Consider the following 15805-nt stretch of genomic DNA (forward strand, 5'->3'; position numbering starts at 1 on the left):
CACCATAGAATTCCCTTTCAACCCTGGTAATGCCAATGCGAATGCTTGCTATAGTCTGCCCCATTATATGGTAATTCGTCTGTATTAGTGGCATTTCCATTTTTTCACCTGAACTTCTACCAGGTATACATGGTATCATGCAGGACTGAATATAACCAAACTGGTTTTTATATACCTCTGATCTATATTGATGTTGACTTGTGTACAATAAAAAAGGGAACTTCCAAGCCTCTGGTAAACTACACCAGGTAGCCATAGAAAGTACACGTGTATACGTTTCCAGTATCTAAATATTGCTGTTATCCAGTGTGACTAAAACAATGTTTTTATTCACTCCTGTTATTCATGCTTCCTGTTGTTGAATGTCAGCCAGCGCTCACCAATTATCACCATAAAGCCATAACGGTGTGCTGAATCTTGCACATGTAATGGGTTCCATGCACTTGATACATTTAGCGATTATTCATATTTCTTGCATTGTTCTCTACATTGTTCCCCCATCTGTATTTTAATTGAAAACTGGAACTGTTACTACTTTTCTAAAACATACGAAAACAATGAACGTCTATCGTGTTCCAGTCCTGGTCGTGTTTTGTCTATTTCGTATCTATTGTGATTCTTAATCGCTTATATTTTGTGACTTTATGAAGTGTTTTTATACGTAGAAATTTGTCAAAGTGCAAAACAGTTTATCAGGTCTCACGTTCTGGTACGTTTCCGTGTAATTTAGTGAATAATACTAAACCAAGCAGGCTCATTACATGCCCGCATAGACACACACGCGAATGTACGTGCAGAAACAAACACGCACGCACGTACAAACGCACGCGTACGCGAGCAAGTACTGTGTAACGTCTTGCAGTGTAGGGCCTACACGTCATGTCTCGTATATAATAGAGAGTCTTGCATTGAAAGTGGTGGTGGATTTGTTACAAAGTACTGTTACCACACTGACGTGGTTTTGTCGCAAACTGTTGCAGGATATGGATCCATAACTGGGTTAGCATTTAGCCCAGGATACAAGCTGCTGCTCGTCACGTGGATCATATTCGGCCTCGCCTTCCTGTCTCTAGTTATCAACCTGCTAGCTGATATAATGCGTAGCAGAGTCGTCGACAGAGTGCAAGATCACGTCGATAGGGGCAGAAAGGCGCAACGAGTAAGTCGATAGGACTGTAAACGTCAACCCAAATCGTAAAACCTGAGAAAACGTAAATATCCTATAATATTCTCGTGTTTTCCATTCCTAGGTTTTGTGAAACTTGTGTTAAATGAGGAAGGTTCATTCATTGTTTTTCACATTCTACTTGATTTCAATATTTGAATTAGATCTTTTCTCATGGCAAGAGTGCTTCCCTGTTATTAGGCAGTCAGCTTTTATCAGCTCCTTATTTAAATTAGCATCCCTGCTATCACAGGCACTTGGGCCGTTTCAATAATAAAATGATGGTTAATAAATACAACTTGTCAGTACTAGACCTACCAGTACCAGTACCAGTACCAGTAATAGTCTTAATGTTTGATTTGACCTAATAACTTCACTTCAATACCGTCCAATACACCGCTGAAACACATAGCGCGCACGCCATTGTGCATGCACAAATACACAGTAGGTTAGAGTGTGTATTTGTGTATTTGTGCATGCACCCTAACCTACTGTGTATTTGTGCATGCACAATGGCGTGCGCGCTATGTGTTGCAGCGGTGTATTGGACGGTATTGAAGTGAAGCTATTAGGTCAAATCAAACATTAAGACTATTACTGGTACTGGTAATGGTAGGTCTAGTACTGACAAGTTGTATTTATTAACCATCATTTTATTATTGAAACGGCCCAAGTGCCTGTGCCTGCTATGGCATGTTTTAGCCATTTTCTTATATAATATTAGCATGTGTAGACTGCTACCCAGAAGCCTGTCTTTTTAGCAACAAGTTCTACTATAAAAAAAATGTCTACCCATTTTTGGGATCTTTCTGAGTGGAATTATCCTCCCTTTCTTGCGATTGCATTTAAAACTATATGTGCGTTCTATGAAACACAGTGAATGAAAGCACTCATTGGTTTTGACTGTAAATGTCAGTTTTTCTTTTGCCTCCTTTTGCCACACTAGCATCTCCAAGAGAAAACGAAGAGAACTGAGGTGAAGCAGGAAGATTATAACCTCGTAGCCACAACATGCATTATTGAAGGTGTTTTGCAGATGAATGAAAAAGTTCCCCTACTAAGAAAGAAGTGTTTAGTGTTTGATGTACGCAAAAAAATTATTGTCCTGTTGCATGCATTTTTGTGTCAATTACTGTGAGGTTGCTTGCTGGTCTGGTGGCATTGTGAATAGGAAATCTAAGTTAACTAATGTCTCTACTGATATCACATTGTCGCTTTAGTTCAACAAGGGTTACTAGTTTTAATATGCAAGTGTTCGTCTGCATGATCGCCCATTTATGTGCAGTTTGCAGTAACAATTGTGCAACACCCATAACTGAAGATCGAGGTGGAGGATTTATAAAAAGGAATAAGTATTCATGTGCATGTGTGCGTGTCTATGTTTGTGCTATACCACACCAACCCACTCCATTGTTTCACTAAAGTATTTCACCCACTAGCATGTAAATGGACTGTATTTTTCAACACGAACCAGTTTTCTGGAAATTTGCCTGGAGCCAGTTGTCAGCTATGTTATGTCTATGGGTGGCAAGCCATGTTTGATATAGCAAATGCTTGCTAATAGATTGTTATCATTGTATATATGTATACATTCAAGAGCCCGTTAACACTCGACTGGTTAATGGTCTCTTGCCACATATGAGGATACATGACGACAGTGCAGTTTTTTCTTCTTCTTTTTTACGTTACTAAGCCTGCAGTAAATTCCTGCAGTGTGCATGTTTACCTTGTATTATTATTTTATGCATGGCTATGGGTTCTACACACATAAGAATTCATATAGATAGTTAGCACTGTCTGCATGCATGATTGTAATATTGTATGTATTATAATATAACAGTGTCACTCTGCTTGTCTTTAGTTATTTTTGTTCTTACATCCCACAAATTTGTTATGTAAACGTTACATGGTTAACTTGGAAACACGTTTTAATTACAGGATAATACCAATACTACTCAACGATCGGACTCTGCTGACAGTAAGGACGTGCAGTCACAAGGTGCATTGTCAGCACATCCAGAGACACAGGAAAGCAGCGGGGATGACTACCTGCCATGTTGTATACGTTACACCTCACAGGATGAAATTGCACCAATAAAAACAGGATGTTTACACCCAAATTATAAAACGGTTAAGGACGACAGTGTGATAGAGCATTTGTAACAACAAGTAATAGGTGCGGTGCTCAACATCGTCTGAAAAAGTACTCCTTTGAGAGTGCACAGTGCACCAACTGTTGGCCCCTAACTAAAAGGTGGCAAACCGAGATTGTGCTTATAGGGCGGCCTAACCAGGTAGTCAGTTATTTCTTAAGCATAATATTATTTTAGGCGAGTGCTTTATTTGCATTGCATTTTTATGCCAGGTGTAGTGGAGGAAAATGTTACAATAGTGACTTTAAATGACTATATGTAAAATTAATATAAATATATAAATAATATAAACGTATATCGTATATAAAAATATAAGCACATAGCTATAGTATTATTGCACTTGGAGTAACTGTACCACCAACCAACTAGGAGTATGTATTTCTATATGTTAGTCATTATATGGATGCCAGTGATGCACGATAAATAACAACCATGGTATGAAGTTTAAAGACATCAAACTAGTAATGCAAGGTATTATAATAAAATTTGTACATTGTTTAATTTTTGATATCAAATTTGTTCTATAATTTCTGTGAAATTTTTTATTTTTAAACACATTTACAAGTAACATAATTGGTAACATACGAGCTCATAAAAAGAGTGCTTATTTATATTTTTTACATAAAGAATGAAATATAGTTGTCTTGTCCAATTTAAATACAAGTGTTGCTTTACAAAGGTAATGTTTTTGGGCACTTTCTTTCTGAGTCCTCCTTATACCCTAATAACGGATTTGTATATTCGAAATTGAGCTGTATTGGTACTCTGTGCAGAGCAAGAACCACATTTGCTACCCCTTTTTCATTTAATATGGATTTTTATACAATGCTGGTCATTCATTCTGAAGGCCTGGTGCTGACACCTATTGCCATTCTACATATGTAAACTGCATTACGGAATGAAACCTTTGCAAAAACTCTGCGCCAAAAATCGTCATGCACAAATCATTCAGTGAAGAAGGGCAAGATGGAGATAATACCAATATTGTCATATGATGTTCTCTTATTGTGTGTGTATATATATATATATATATATATATATCCAATATTTACCATATCCAAACTAAATACACTCAATATTTACACTAGGCTGCAATAGTTTCAAGCTCATTCATGACCAGGATTACATTAATCAGAAATGACTTAAAATGATCACTTTCAATTAAAGCAGCCACAACTAAATGATAACTCAATAATCTCTGTATAAACTACGATTTAGAAAAATATTGCTAATCTGTGTTTTCTACTTATACTATTGCTTTTTGAAACCTTTTAGAATAGGATATATGTTGTCGAAGGCTTCATAGATCTCATTTCTCACTTTTGCACCTAAAATATCAAAGGAATGAAAAGGGGTATTAAATTTACAATATTCCTATGTTCAGCACATATATGTTTAGCAATATATGACAAACTTGTTATTTTCTGCCCAAAACTATAGAAACATTGATTTGTTTTATGACCTAATCTGTTAAGAATGATGGTCAGTTATTCCAGGTTGTTTTTTGTCAAATCTATTCGTCTCTAAATCATCACCCATATTTCATTCGATGTGGAACTTGGGTAAGTATAGGTGCAGTGTGGTCCACGAGGGGTTTTAACATGTAAGGCCGACAGGTTTGAGTTTTGAGCCGACAGGTTTGAAAATCGCCGACAGGTTTGGATTTCGGGCCGACAAGTTTGAAATATCAAAGCAAGAACGTACGCGTAGTCACATCGCGCGCTTGTAGCATACACTATTACAGTCTATGACACTGTTTTACTCTGTGCATGAGCTCCCCCTTATCGGCATGACGGGCAGTCGAGTCATACAGTGCGTCTACGTCTTCTGAGCTGCTTGCTCTGATTCATGCGCACACATGCCTGCGCACGCGCCTGTGTGCGTGCGTGCGCGCGTGCCTGTGTGTGCATGCGTGTGTGCCTGCAGACGTGTCTACGTAGACCGGTAGGACCAACGACCCGTAAGATTATAGAACGGTAATCCATGGAAAATCGTAAATTGAATTCACACGTTTATTTTTGCGTGCCGGCCGTGTGTCATTCCCGATTGTAGCTTTTTCCTCAATTCCAGGAGAGAGTTTTGCCGTCGCTCTCTCATAGTCAATCGGTGCCCACCCCCTACATTTCAGTAGTGATTAGCACCACGCGACTGAAACAATCGTGCCCCCCCCACCATGCTTCAATCAATGCCACCCCTGCCAGCAGGCACGTACGCAGCGTTGATGTGCACAGCCGCAGACGCGTGCCTCGCGGGCCGCTTTTTTCGGCGACCTTTGAAAATATAATATATATAATTGAGAATGTCGTGCAATAGCACCCTGGCTCAAAGGATGTTAGGAATATTGCACAACTAGAAATTTTTTAGTTGTCCAATCGGGCAACTAGCCAAATGAATAATTTGTCCGGCATAGACTTTCACTTGTCCTGAGCCTCATATCATAGGGCTTCGCAATCCGCCATGAATAAAAAACAGCTAACAATAACCAGCCTATTTCATCAGATTCCTTCTAACAAGGAGGAGACAACAAATGCTTGCACGTAGTAGCAGTAGCATCACTGACAATGAAGAAATAGAATACTCAACCTAAATTATTTTGAAATATAGGTCATAAATTTTGTGCAAAAATGCTCCAAAATAAGACATTGCACCAGAGAGCATCTAAAACCGCTGAGCTTCCAGGGCCCTTAAGCGGGCCCTGGACCCCGGCTGCAAGGGGCTTCGCAACCATTCACAATCATAATTTAACATAATATCTAGAGTACTCCTCTAAAGTTCCCAGTTTAACATGTTTGAATTTTAGGTTGTGGACCACCATGATAGGTGACTACATATAGAATGAATGAATCGGGGAAAACCAGGCTAGAAGGCCAAACCAGTCTCCTCATGGACATAGTTAATAGGACAGCACTGCTGGGGTGCAAGGGAGTTGAACAGCTATGTGGTTTTTAGGTTGTGTGTTTTCTCTGGCAGCATGTATTTACTGTCTGGCAGAAATACAATTTATAACCCTCCCATAGATAATGCAAAAAACACTAGGGAGGATTTGATACTATGAAAAGGCAGGCTACACATGAGAATACATGAAATATAATGGCTATCCCTGTAAAGGCCATTCACAATTATAAACATTGCAAACATACCAACCCTCTGTTGGACAGTGGGGTCACTGACACTATTGCCACACCAAAATCCCAAGACATAAAACATCCACAGAAAAAAAGTATACAGATCAAGTTTTTATATACACAAATATCTTACCTGTCAGAACAACCTTTCCTGACACAAAGATAAGTAGTACTATTCTGGGTTTAACCATTCGGTAGATCAGACCCGGGAAAAGTTCAGGCTCATAACTGAAATGACATTAGAAAACAATGTTAAGAAACCTGTTTATTATTATTCTCAGCAACAGTAATATTTAGAACCACACTACAAATACTGTGGCACCAATAAGGTAATGTAGTCTCACCTTGAGAATTGGCTATGTTTCAGGACGAGACCTTCTAATCGGATTGGAAACTTTACATCACAGCTGCCAACCATGTTCTGAATCTTAAATTCTAGGAACTTTGCCTGTAAATAGAAGAGGAAATTTAACCTGGAATAAAATACTTACTGCTTGACTAACTGACACATCAACAGCCACTCTCATTGATTCTGATGGATTGTAATAAAATACTTATCCCAGTCATATCCTACCCACAATATTTGTGCAATTTTTCTATTATCTCATTGGATTGCAGCAGCAAGTACAAACCAAGCAATTCTAACAGCAGCCCATACATATTGTGTAACAAGATAACTGATACTTACTGGAAAACCAAGTTTTTGAACGACCCTTGCATACTTTCTGGCTGCTAATCTTGACTCCTCTTCACTAAAATGAAGTTACAACAGATATATTATTCAATTGTATATACAGCTCATCATAATGTATATGATGATATATGTAAGCACATATTTTACAAATAGAACAATATAGTTATAATAGAATGGTAAATTAATTTTAACCACTGACAATCCACTGGAGATATGAGCATTGACTATATTGTTATGTAGGAATATAACAAACTCATTTATTTTAGGGAGCTCTAAATAATATCATTAGATATAGCAACCATATGCAGTAAAAATTAGGACGAATTCATTCATAATCAGTTCAAAATTTAATTTGTTGAATTTAAAAATGACTCTAACTTCCATAATATGCACCTCTTTGCTCCTGTGCAAACCATTTTCCCTGAGCTGAATATCAGAGCTGTGGTCCTGGGATTTCTGATTCTCATAATGACAGCAGCAAAGCGCTTTGGGTTGTACTCAGCATTTCTTGCATGCAGAGCTATTTTCTTTAGGTCCAGTTTGCAGCCAAGATTAATTGTTGAGACAATGTTCCTGTAAGTCAGGACATCGACACACATTTAAATAGCAGTTGGTGGTATCTTGCTCCATGGTGTATGGCATATTTCATGCAAAATTGTAACTGTATATAATATAAAACGCAAATTATCTCATATTCACAAACTAGAAATGGCAGTTGTAGCCAACTACATGTACCCCCCGCGATCTAGTATGAATAAAATATCTCCTCCGTAAGGACGTACAAGGTAGGTAAAGTGAAATAAGTCACAAAGACAAAGGTTTGTTACACATCTCATCTGCCTCAGATGTGCAAGTATGTCAAATTTGGTTACCCTAGGGGGCTGGGGGGGAGGTCAAATAAAGGTTGCAGTGACCTGGTTTTGGTACGTGACACACCTTCTCCCCAATATGTGTAAGGATACCAAGTTTGCTCGCACTAGGTCAATTAGGGGGCGAGTTATAGAGCAGAAGGGAAATATGATCAAGGTCAAGGGCAAGGTCAAATAAAGGTAGCAGTGACCTGGTTTTGGTACGTGATACACCTTCTCCCCAAGATGTGTAAGGATTCCTGGTCGCGCTAGGTCAATTAGGGGCCGAGTTATAGAGCGGAAGGGAAATATGATAAGGTCAAGGTCAAGGTCAAATAAAGGTTGCAGTAACCTGGTTTTGGTACGCCACACACCTTCTCCCGAAGATGTGTAAGTATACCAAGTTTGGTCACGCTAGGTTAATTTAGGGTCGAGTTATAGAGCGGAAGGGAAAGTGTCTGTGGCGGCGGCTGGACAGACATGAAACCATAGTATCCCCGCCGACTTCTTCACGGGGGATACAATTAAACCACTATAAATCCAGTATTGTTATGACTGAATATTATCATAGTAAGCCATACAACTAAACACAAATACACACAGACACTTGTAGCTACAAAGATATCCAATGAAACTAGAAAGGTTATGCTTTATATATTACACTTACTGCAGCTGTGGAACGATACCAGAGCTTTCCTGAGAGATAGGTGTGAAAGGTGTCATTGGTGTCATGGGTGGTCCAGGAGTTGGTGGGTACATGTTAGACATAACACTAGATGGCGCTGGTGGGAATGCCACTGTTGCCGGTGACATTATCTAAAAAAACATACATTCAAAAATGAAATGCACTGACCCTACAATCCTAGAACATACAAAGCACAGAAACTTCTGTTGGTATCACTCAATAATGTTCCTACCAAAGTTAACCACTCAAGGACTGTGCAATAGCAGAATATAGGCTCATGTTACGATTGTGTCACAAAGTGGCTACACATTCGGATAATTTTTGTGATTTTGTGCCTATGCTATATAATGCACAGTGTACAAAAACTATACGTTATCAAAAAGGGTTAGAATTAGGTTACAGTTAGCTGTTAGGGCAAGAATCACATGCAGGGTTTCTTATACATAAGAGGCACAGTGGCGCACCGTTTAACATCGCCGTTGTGAAAATGTTTCTGTATTTACTGATAAGTCTATCCTGTATCTATATACCTATAATATAAGTATATCAATACATCCTGTATTTGAATCCATCATGTGCGTTTTTTTCCCAAACTGGCCATTACCTCCTTTGTCTAATTTTCCCTCAGAAGAAACCCTGACATGAATTTGAAATTCTGCCATATATTATATATAAGTTTACACTAGATGAAAAAATCTGACTGTATAGATTACACCAATGGTAAATAAAATTATCCTATCTTTCAACTGCATGTATCATTGTATGTATAGTAATACCATACATGAAATAAAGAATCTGTTCGAGAAAAACACATTTGGCACATGAAATTCTGTGACATGAATCACATTTTTACACTAACTACCAGTATTGGAGATGAATTCCATGTTTACAGTCACGTTAGACAGTACGTGCATACAAGTTGTGTTCAACAATATATTATTGCCTAGCTCTACCGGTGTAGCCTCTTCGCTCCCGCTACAGGGCTATAATACAACCTATGACGAGAATTGGAGAAGAATGTTAACAGTGTGGCTGGCAACGCTGTACAGTTTGCAGCACAAGGAAAAATCACCCTAGCCCGCAACATAAACTTATAATCTTTAGACGGCCAGCTACAAATTCAGATTTAAATCGCCATAACGTGACCAAATTGGCCCCTTTATGTAAAGTAAACGATCGCACGACCAAACTACGCATCCATATTTGAATTAAACGATCGTGGGCCTCTTGCATTTTTCCAGAGAAGGGTGGACGGTCTTCCACCACCACCACATGGGTTACTGTTGATACATATTCGTTACAGTGTCAGTAATACATTTGGCAAGTAATTGAACACAATAAGTGATTTAATTCACTGCCCCCAAGACACCATCCACCCCTCCCTGGAAAATGGGAGCACCAACATGGATGTGTGCTTTGCTTGGCTGATCGTTTCTATTCCATAAAGGGGCCAATATGCCATTATGGTCATGTTATAATTATTTAAATGTGAATTTCTAGCTGGCCGGCTAAAGAATATAAGTTTATGTTGCAGGGTAGGGTGATTTTTTATTGTGCTAAGGACGACCCAATCATAGCAACCTGTTTAGCACCCCGGATTAGTTTAGCACATATGCGAAAACACATTTACGGGGTCCCAAACTATGATTGTGCCAATAATATGCCCAGCCATGCTGTAAACATTCTTCTTGGATTCCTGCCATAGGTTGTAGCACAGCCCTGTAGTGGGAGCAAAGCCAAAGGGGCTACACAAGTAAAACTGATAATTGCCCAGCTAGGTGCACTGGGTTGTCGGCCGGATGCACGAGTATTACTGCCTATACATGTATGAGTGACAACATTTACAAAGCCCTTAAAAATCTCAGTTGGGAATGTATCCAGTATGGATTGCCAAACTTTGCGTCGTCCTTATTTGATGTCACCCTTTTTAAAACCTCAAACTCTTACGAATCGTGAATCGAAATCATCAGACCATGACATCTAGGCTTTAGTTGTCCACAAGCAACATCTTCACCGACTAAATTGATCAATAACAACACAAGATCATTCAGACATGTCTCATCAAGCACTATGCCAGACTATAATTTACATGCGTCAACAGTTGATATTAAACATACTACACCACCCTAGTTTCACAGTCACAGAACAGCAAGTTGTACAAAAGAGTCACCATCAGAGAGATGATATACCACTAAAACTCATAGTCATTAACTGCCAATCAGTAGTTGACAAGATACCCTTGTTAGAAAACATGGCAGAAGCCACAAGTGCAGATATCATTATATATGCACAGAATCATGACTAAAAGCCAACCACCTGTCCACGAAAATCTTCCCAGCCAATTGTAAAATATTCCGGAAAGATTGGCAAAATCGACACGGAGGTGGAGTCTTTATATTAGTAACTAACAAATATGAATGCTCTGAACCGTAAGAACTCAAAGTGAAAGACAATTGCGAGTTATTATGGATACAACTTAAGATGGCAGGATCAAAATACCTGTATGTAGGTTCCCTCTACCGACCATCAGATGCAGGTGATACTGAATATCTCACTACTCTTCAGACTAGTCTGCCACCGATACCCCAAGATGCACATATTTGGTTAGGAGGGTACTTTAATCTGGGAGACATTAATTGCCCAGGGTGATGAAAGTGTAAAACCATATAAGGTAACCATATTTGTTCTAAGAAGAAATCATTGGCGATATTAAGTAGCTGATGTGATGAGCCTGATTTGGTTGCATATATATGCAAACAAATCAGGCTCATCACATCAGCTACTTAATATCGCCAATGATTTCTTCTTAGAACAAGTCGTTACCGAACCTACTAGAATCACAGAAACAACCGAAAAAATACTGGACTTATTCTTCACCAACAATAAGTCCCTATTTAACAAATGTCAAGTGATACCGGGAATCTCAGACCATGAAACTGTATGTACATTGAATCTAGCCTCAGACCTATAAGAACCAAAACACCCCCAAGAGATGTATACTTATAAATATTAACTTATATAAAAAAGCAGACTATGATACTCTGAAACTTGAGTTTAAGAACATGCAAGACGAATTTATTGATATGGAGACAGCTAATGACCATATTGAGAATATCTGGGGAGTATTTAAATCAAAACTGATAGCACTTATGGAAAAGCATATATATATATATACCAACAAAAACAATAAGAGGAAACAAAAACAAGAAACCATGGATCTATCACAAAATCAAATCCTGCATAAAAAGAAGAAATAAACTCTATAACAGAACTAGAGCACTCGGAGAGCACAGACCTCCGCCAAGGCAGCTGAATTCTCTCAATGTGAAATTTTTTATTAATTAATTAATTAAGTGGAAAAATGAATGAATGAATTAATTAATTAAATAATTAATTGGATCCGGATTAGTGCGAGCGTGCAGGTGGGAGAGAACTGTGGTTGCCCCTTAGCCTGTGTTTGTAAGTCTACAGCCAGCGCACCTAGCGGAAGTGAACTGAAACGTGCATGGTAACACACACACACACAAACCAACACTCAATGGCACGCCAGTGAAAACATAACCTCCGCCACGCCTCTGGCGGAGGTAATAACAGAATGAAAAAGTCCAAGGAAGCATCAGATATCCGAAAGTACAAAGAGAGTAAAAAAGCGGTACAAAAAGCAGAAAGAAACTCCTACTGGAAGTATTTCAATAATATTATTGAGGTGAGAGACCCAGAGCACCACCTACCAAACAGAAACGCTTCTGGAACTATATCAAGTCATTTAGGAAAGACAGTACAGGTATTACCGTATTACACCACTTAAGGATAATGGCATGCTATTTAACAAAGCCAAAGATAAAAAAACATCTTGAACAGACAATAAGAATCTGTATTCACCAAAGAGGATGCTTGTAATATACCAAAACCAACTGTAAAAGAATATCCATCCATGCCTAACATATCGGTGACGACAGAAGCGGTAACAAAGCTCCTCATAAAATGCAACCCAAACGAGGCTTCCGGTCCAGATAAGATTCCTGCTAGAATCCTGAGAGAATGTGCTGTATAGAGCTAGCACCTTTGTTATATATGCATTGTATACAATGCCAGCCTCAGATGTGGAATGGCACCAAATGACTGGAAGCAAGCCAATGTCACTGTGCTATTAAAAAGGGAGACTGATATGATGCAAGCAACTACAGACTGGTGTCACTGACATGTCCATGCTGTAAATTCTTGGAACACATCATCAGGGTGCGAAATTAACGGGAGTCCAGAGTCAAATACTCCCTGATTTACTGTCGGACTCCCTGATTTGACGCGGGGCGGGGGGAGGGGGTGTGGGAGGGGGAAGGGAGCTCTAATAGCAAAAGCAGTTCACTCCTTTGTTAACAGTCAACAAATCCATGTTTAACCCTCCTCTTGAGGGTCAAAAGGTTATCAGACACTTACTCTTCACAGAGAGAGAGCGCGCGAGAGAGAGGGATAGAGAGGGAGAGAGACAGATACCCCGTACAGACTGCAGAATTTGATATTATATCAAACTGGCGCGCACCAGTCTAATACCATATCAAATTTGTAATCTGTACGGGGTAGGAGAGACAGACAGACAGAGATAGAGAGCGCGCGGGTGGAAAGGCGGGGTGGGAACATTATATACACATGTGTTACATTGACGACAAGACGTATTTATAGCGCTACGTCTATCAATGCCACCCACTCATCTTGTGTGTCGGAAGATGACAAGAGCTCCCGCACGTTTCACCCGCGACTATCTCTTGACTTTATCCCTTTATCTCTCCGGCTCGCATGAACACGGCATTGATACGCATAAAGTTATCCATATAACAACATATAATACAAATAATATGGCTCTTGAATTGTACCTCGTATTGCGCATTAGAATCCAGAGAGACATGATACAAGATTGCGTGGCACAGCTTTGCTGTTGATCCTGAGCGCTGCGCGCGGATGAGACGCGCAGTTCCGCGGGATATGCGCACGCGACCGCGGGGATGTTCAAGTATGAAGCGCTATCCGCAGTGGAGACGTGCGCCAAATTCGAGGCCCGGCGCACGTCTCCACAGCGGTCAGCAGATGGTCTGTAGTTTTAGAAGATGACAATGATTATATGGACGATATTCTATAAAATTGGAGATTATAAAACAGTAAAAAAATCGCTCAGTCATGCTCCAGATTAGCCACAAGTTCCATTCTCGCTTAACACTACATTGGCTACTGTTCCTACGACGTGTAACAGTCGGAGAGCCTGGTCGGTTTAGCCCCAGATTAGCTGAATCAAAAAGATTAGAATTTAATATGAACAAAACAAATATAATGGTTATATAAAATTCACAAACAAAGAAAGGATCGAGGGGATTAATAGGCAACCAAGTAATCAAAAAATGCACGAAATATTCATACCTAGGAGATTTAATTAATAATATAGGAGGTTATAACGTATGATAAGAGTCCGAACTGAAAAATGTAGGTTAAGGGGAATAATTATTATATGGGCAAAAGAGCAAAATTGTGGAAATCATACTATAGAAGCAAGAGTGAAATTATGCGAATACACAGTTTTACATTTCTTCCTAAATAACAGTGAAACATGGACTAACTTAACTAAGGAAGAAGTAAACATGTTGGAGGATATACAAAATGATCCAAGAGATGGCGCTGTGGCATGTAAACATTGGCTTCGGAAGCGAGTTTTTTTGCCGAAATGTTTACTGAATGACGACAGCGAGTGAAAATGCAGAAATCTTTTCTCTTCGATGCGAAATGCATCGGCCGGGCATTTCATTATTTACAAAATGTCAACGGGCTGGCAGTAGGTACAGGAGTCAGCTCACGTTGTTTACGCCCCATTCATGCCCATCAACGAATAAGGCGGGACTTAAATTATTGTGCTTACAGATATGCAAAAATGCAACAAAAGAACTTAGCACTGTGCGCAAAACAGCGTGTTATATTAGTATTTGTGCCAAACTCCATCGTATGAAACCGAATTCTAGCCTAGCAGAATGGCCTAGTTCCTGAGATCGGCGATTCCATGCTCTAATAGTATTGTACCTAAAAGTTATAAGAGAGAGGCGCGGCGTAGACTGTGATTGGAAGACACAAAGTGTCAATCCTCGGCGAACACACCTGCTGTCCTTTAGACCCACACTCACCTCCATGCCTAAATGAACATTGACACATTATCCATGTTCGCACGTCTGTGACGTACAGAACTCTGCTTTAGTAGTAGGAACTCGATCGTAGGAGTTCTATCACGGCATTACGACTGCAGGTTTGGTCAGTAGTACAGATTTACAGGATTCGACATTAAGAAAAACTGCTACTTTTTTCCACTAGAAGAGATGATAGCTGCAAATTCAAGTTTAGAGTCCCATCGTGTGACAGTCGCAAAAGAAGCACAATTATGAATCAAGTTAGACGTTAGCAGCGACCTCACGCATAGTTTATCGCATGGAATGTTCTCTCTGGAAATGATACGTATATCGCTCGCTCACTGCACTATCTATGTCCCGATTGCCCATCACCCCACGCTTTCCTCGCCTTTTTCTCAAGTTACATCCGCGCCCCCTCTCCCCAATTGCTGCCCTAATTTTCCCCCTTTTCTCCCATTATCCGCTCTTTCCCCTCTCTCCGCGCTTTCATGCATCACCCAAGGCGTGCACGGCGCACATGCGCAGTTGATCGATCACCGACATTATAAACTGCACAAGCATCACGACTTCCAGCATCAATACTTGCACTATTCCCATTACACTTCTATACTCCTCAAAATGACACCAACCTATGGATCGAGAACCTCCACCCGATTTCTTTCCTATCCCTCTCCCAACCTGCCCATGCTCCTCTCCCCGTCTCTTCCTCCTTCCGACCCCACTCTCGTCTCCTCTCTCTCGAGATCTCATCTCATCTGCTTCTCTCATATCTCTCTGCACCTCCTGTCCGCATCTCCGTCTCTCGATAGTCCGATCTCCGCTAGCAAACATAGGTAACCCGTGGATCTATGTCCCCCATCGCCTATGGTCCTACATGGTCTATAGACTCCTAACAGTCCAAGGTGTCTAAAAACACAGTGTCACAGATTTGTCGATAACCAAATCAGGTTACAGTCCCAGTAGTTCGATACGCG

The 15805-nt window shown here is 39.9% G+C and overlaps 2 protein-coding genes across 9 annotated transcripts in view; one reads left to right on the forward strand and one right to left on the reverse strand.

The window, feature by feature from the left end:
• Nucleotides 1–3826, forward strand: part of LOC106811013 (potassium channel subfamily K member 2-like) — a 23027-nt gene extending 19201 nt beyond the window's left edge. For 6 of the 8 annotated variants that reach the window (XM_014814524.1, XM_014814522.1, XM_014814527.1 and 3 more), the window contains 3 exons: nt 981–1159; nt 2112–2249; nt 3104–3826. In XM_014814524.1, the coding sequence (XP_014670010.1) occupies nt 981–1159; nt 2112–2249; nt 3104–3328 (542 nt within the window). In that variant the 3' untranslated portion in view covers nt 3329–3826. The remainder of the gene's footprint in view (nt 1–980; nt 1160–2111; nt 2250–3103) is intronic. The other 2 variants (XM_014814529.1, XM_014814528.1) reach the window with 2 other exon arrangements.
• Nucleotides 3793–15805, reverse strand: part of LOC106811015 (TATA-box-binding protein 2-like) — a 23263-nt gene continuing 11250 nt past the window's right edge. Inside the window, exons 2-7 of the mRNA XM_014814530.1 lie at nt 8653–8801; nt 7531–7710; nt 7132–7195; nt 6788–6891; nt 6577–6671; nt 3793–4646 (exon numbers count right to left, since the gene is read on the reverse strand). Coding sequence (XP_014670016.1) covers nt 4570–4646; nt 6577–6671; nt 6788–6891; nt 7132–7195; nt 7531–7710; nt 8653–8801 — 669 coding nt within the window. The 3' untranslated portion in view covers nt 3793–4569. The remainder of the gene's footprint in view (nt 4647–6576; nt 6672–6787; nt 6892–7131; nt 7196–7530; nt 7711–8652; nt 8802–15805) is intronic.

This window comes from Priapulus caudatus, unplaced genomic scaffold, assembly GCF_000485595.1.
Source record: "Priapulus caudatus unplaced genomic scaffold, Priapulus_caudatus-5.0.1 Scaffold495, whole genome shotgun sequence".
In the NCBI taxonomy this organism is placed as follows: Eukaryota; Metazoa; Priapulida; class Priapulimorpha; order Priapulimorphida; family Priapulidae; genus Priapulus; species Priapulus caudatus.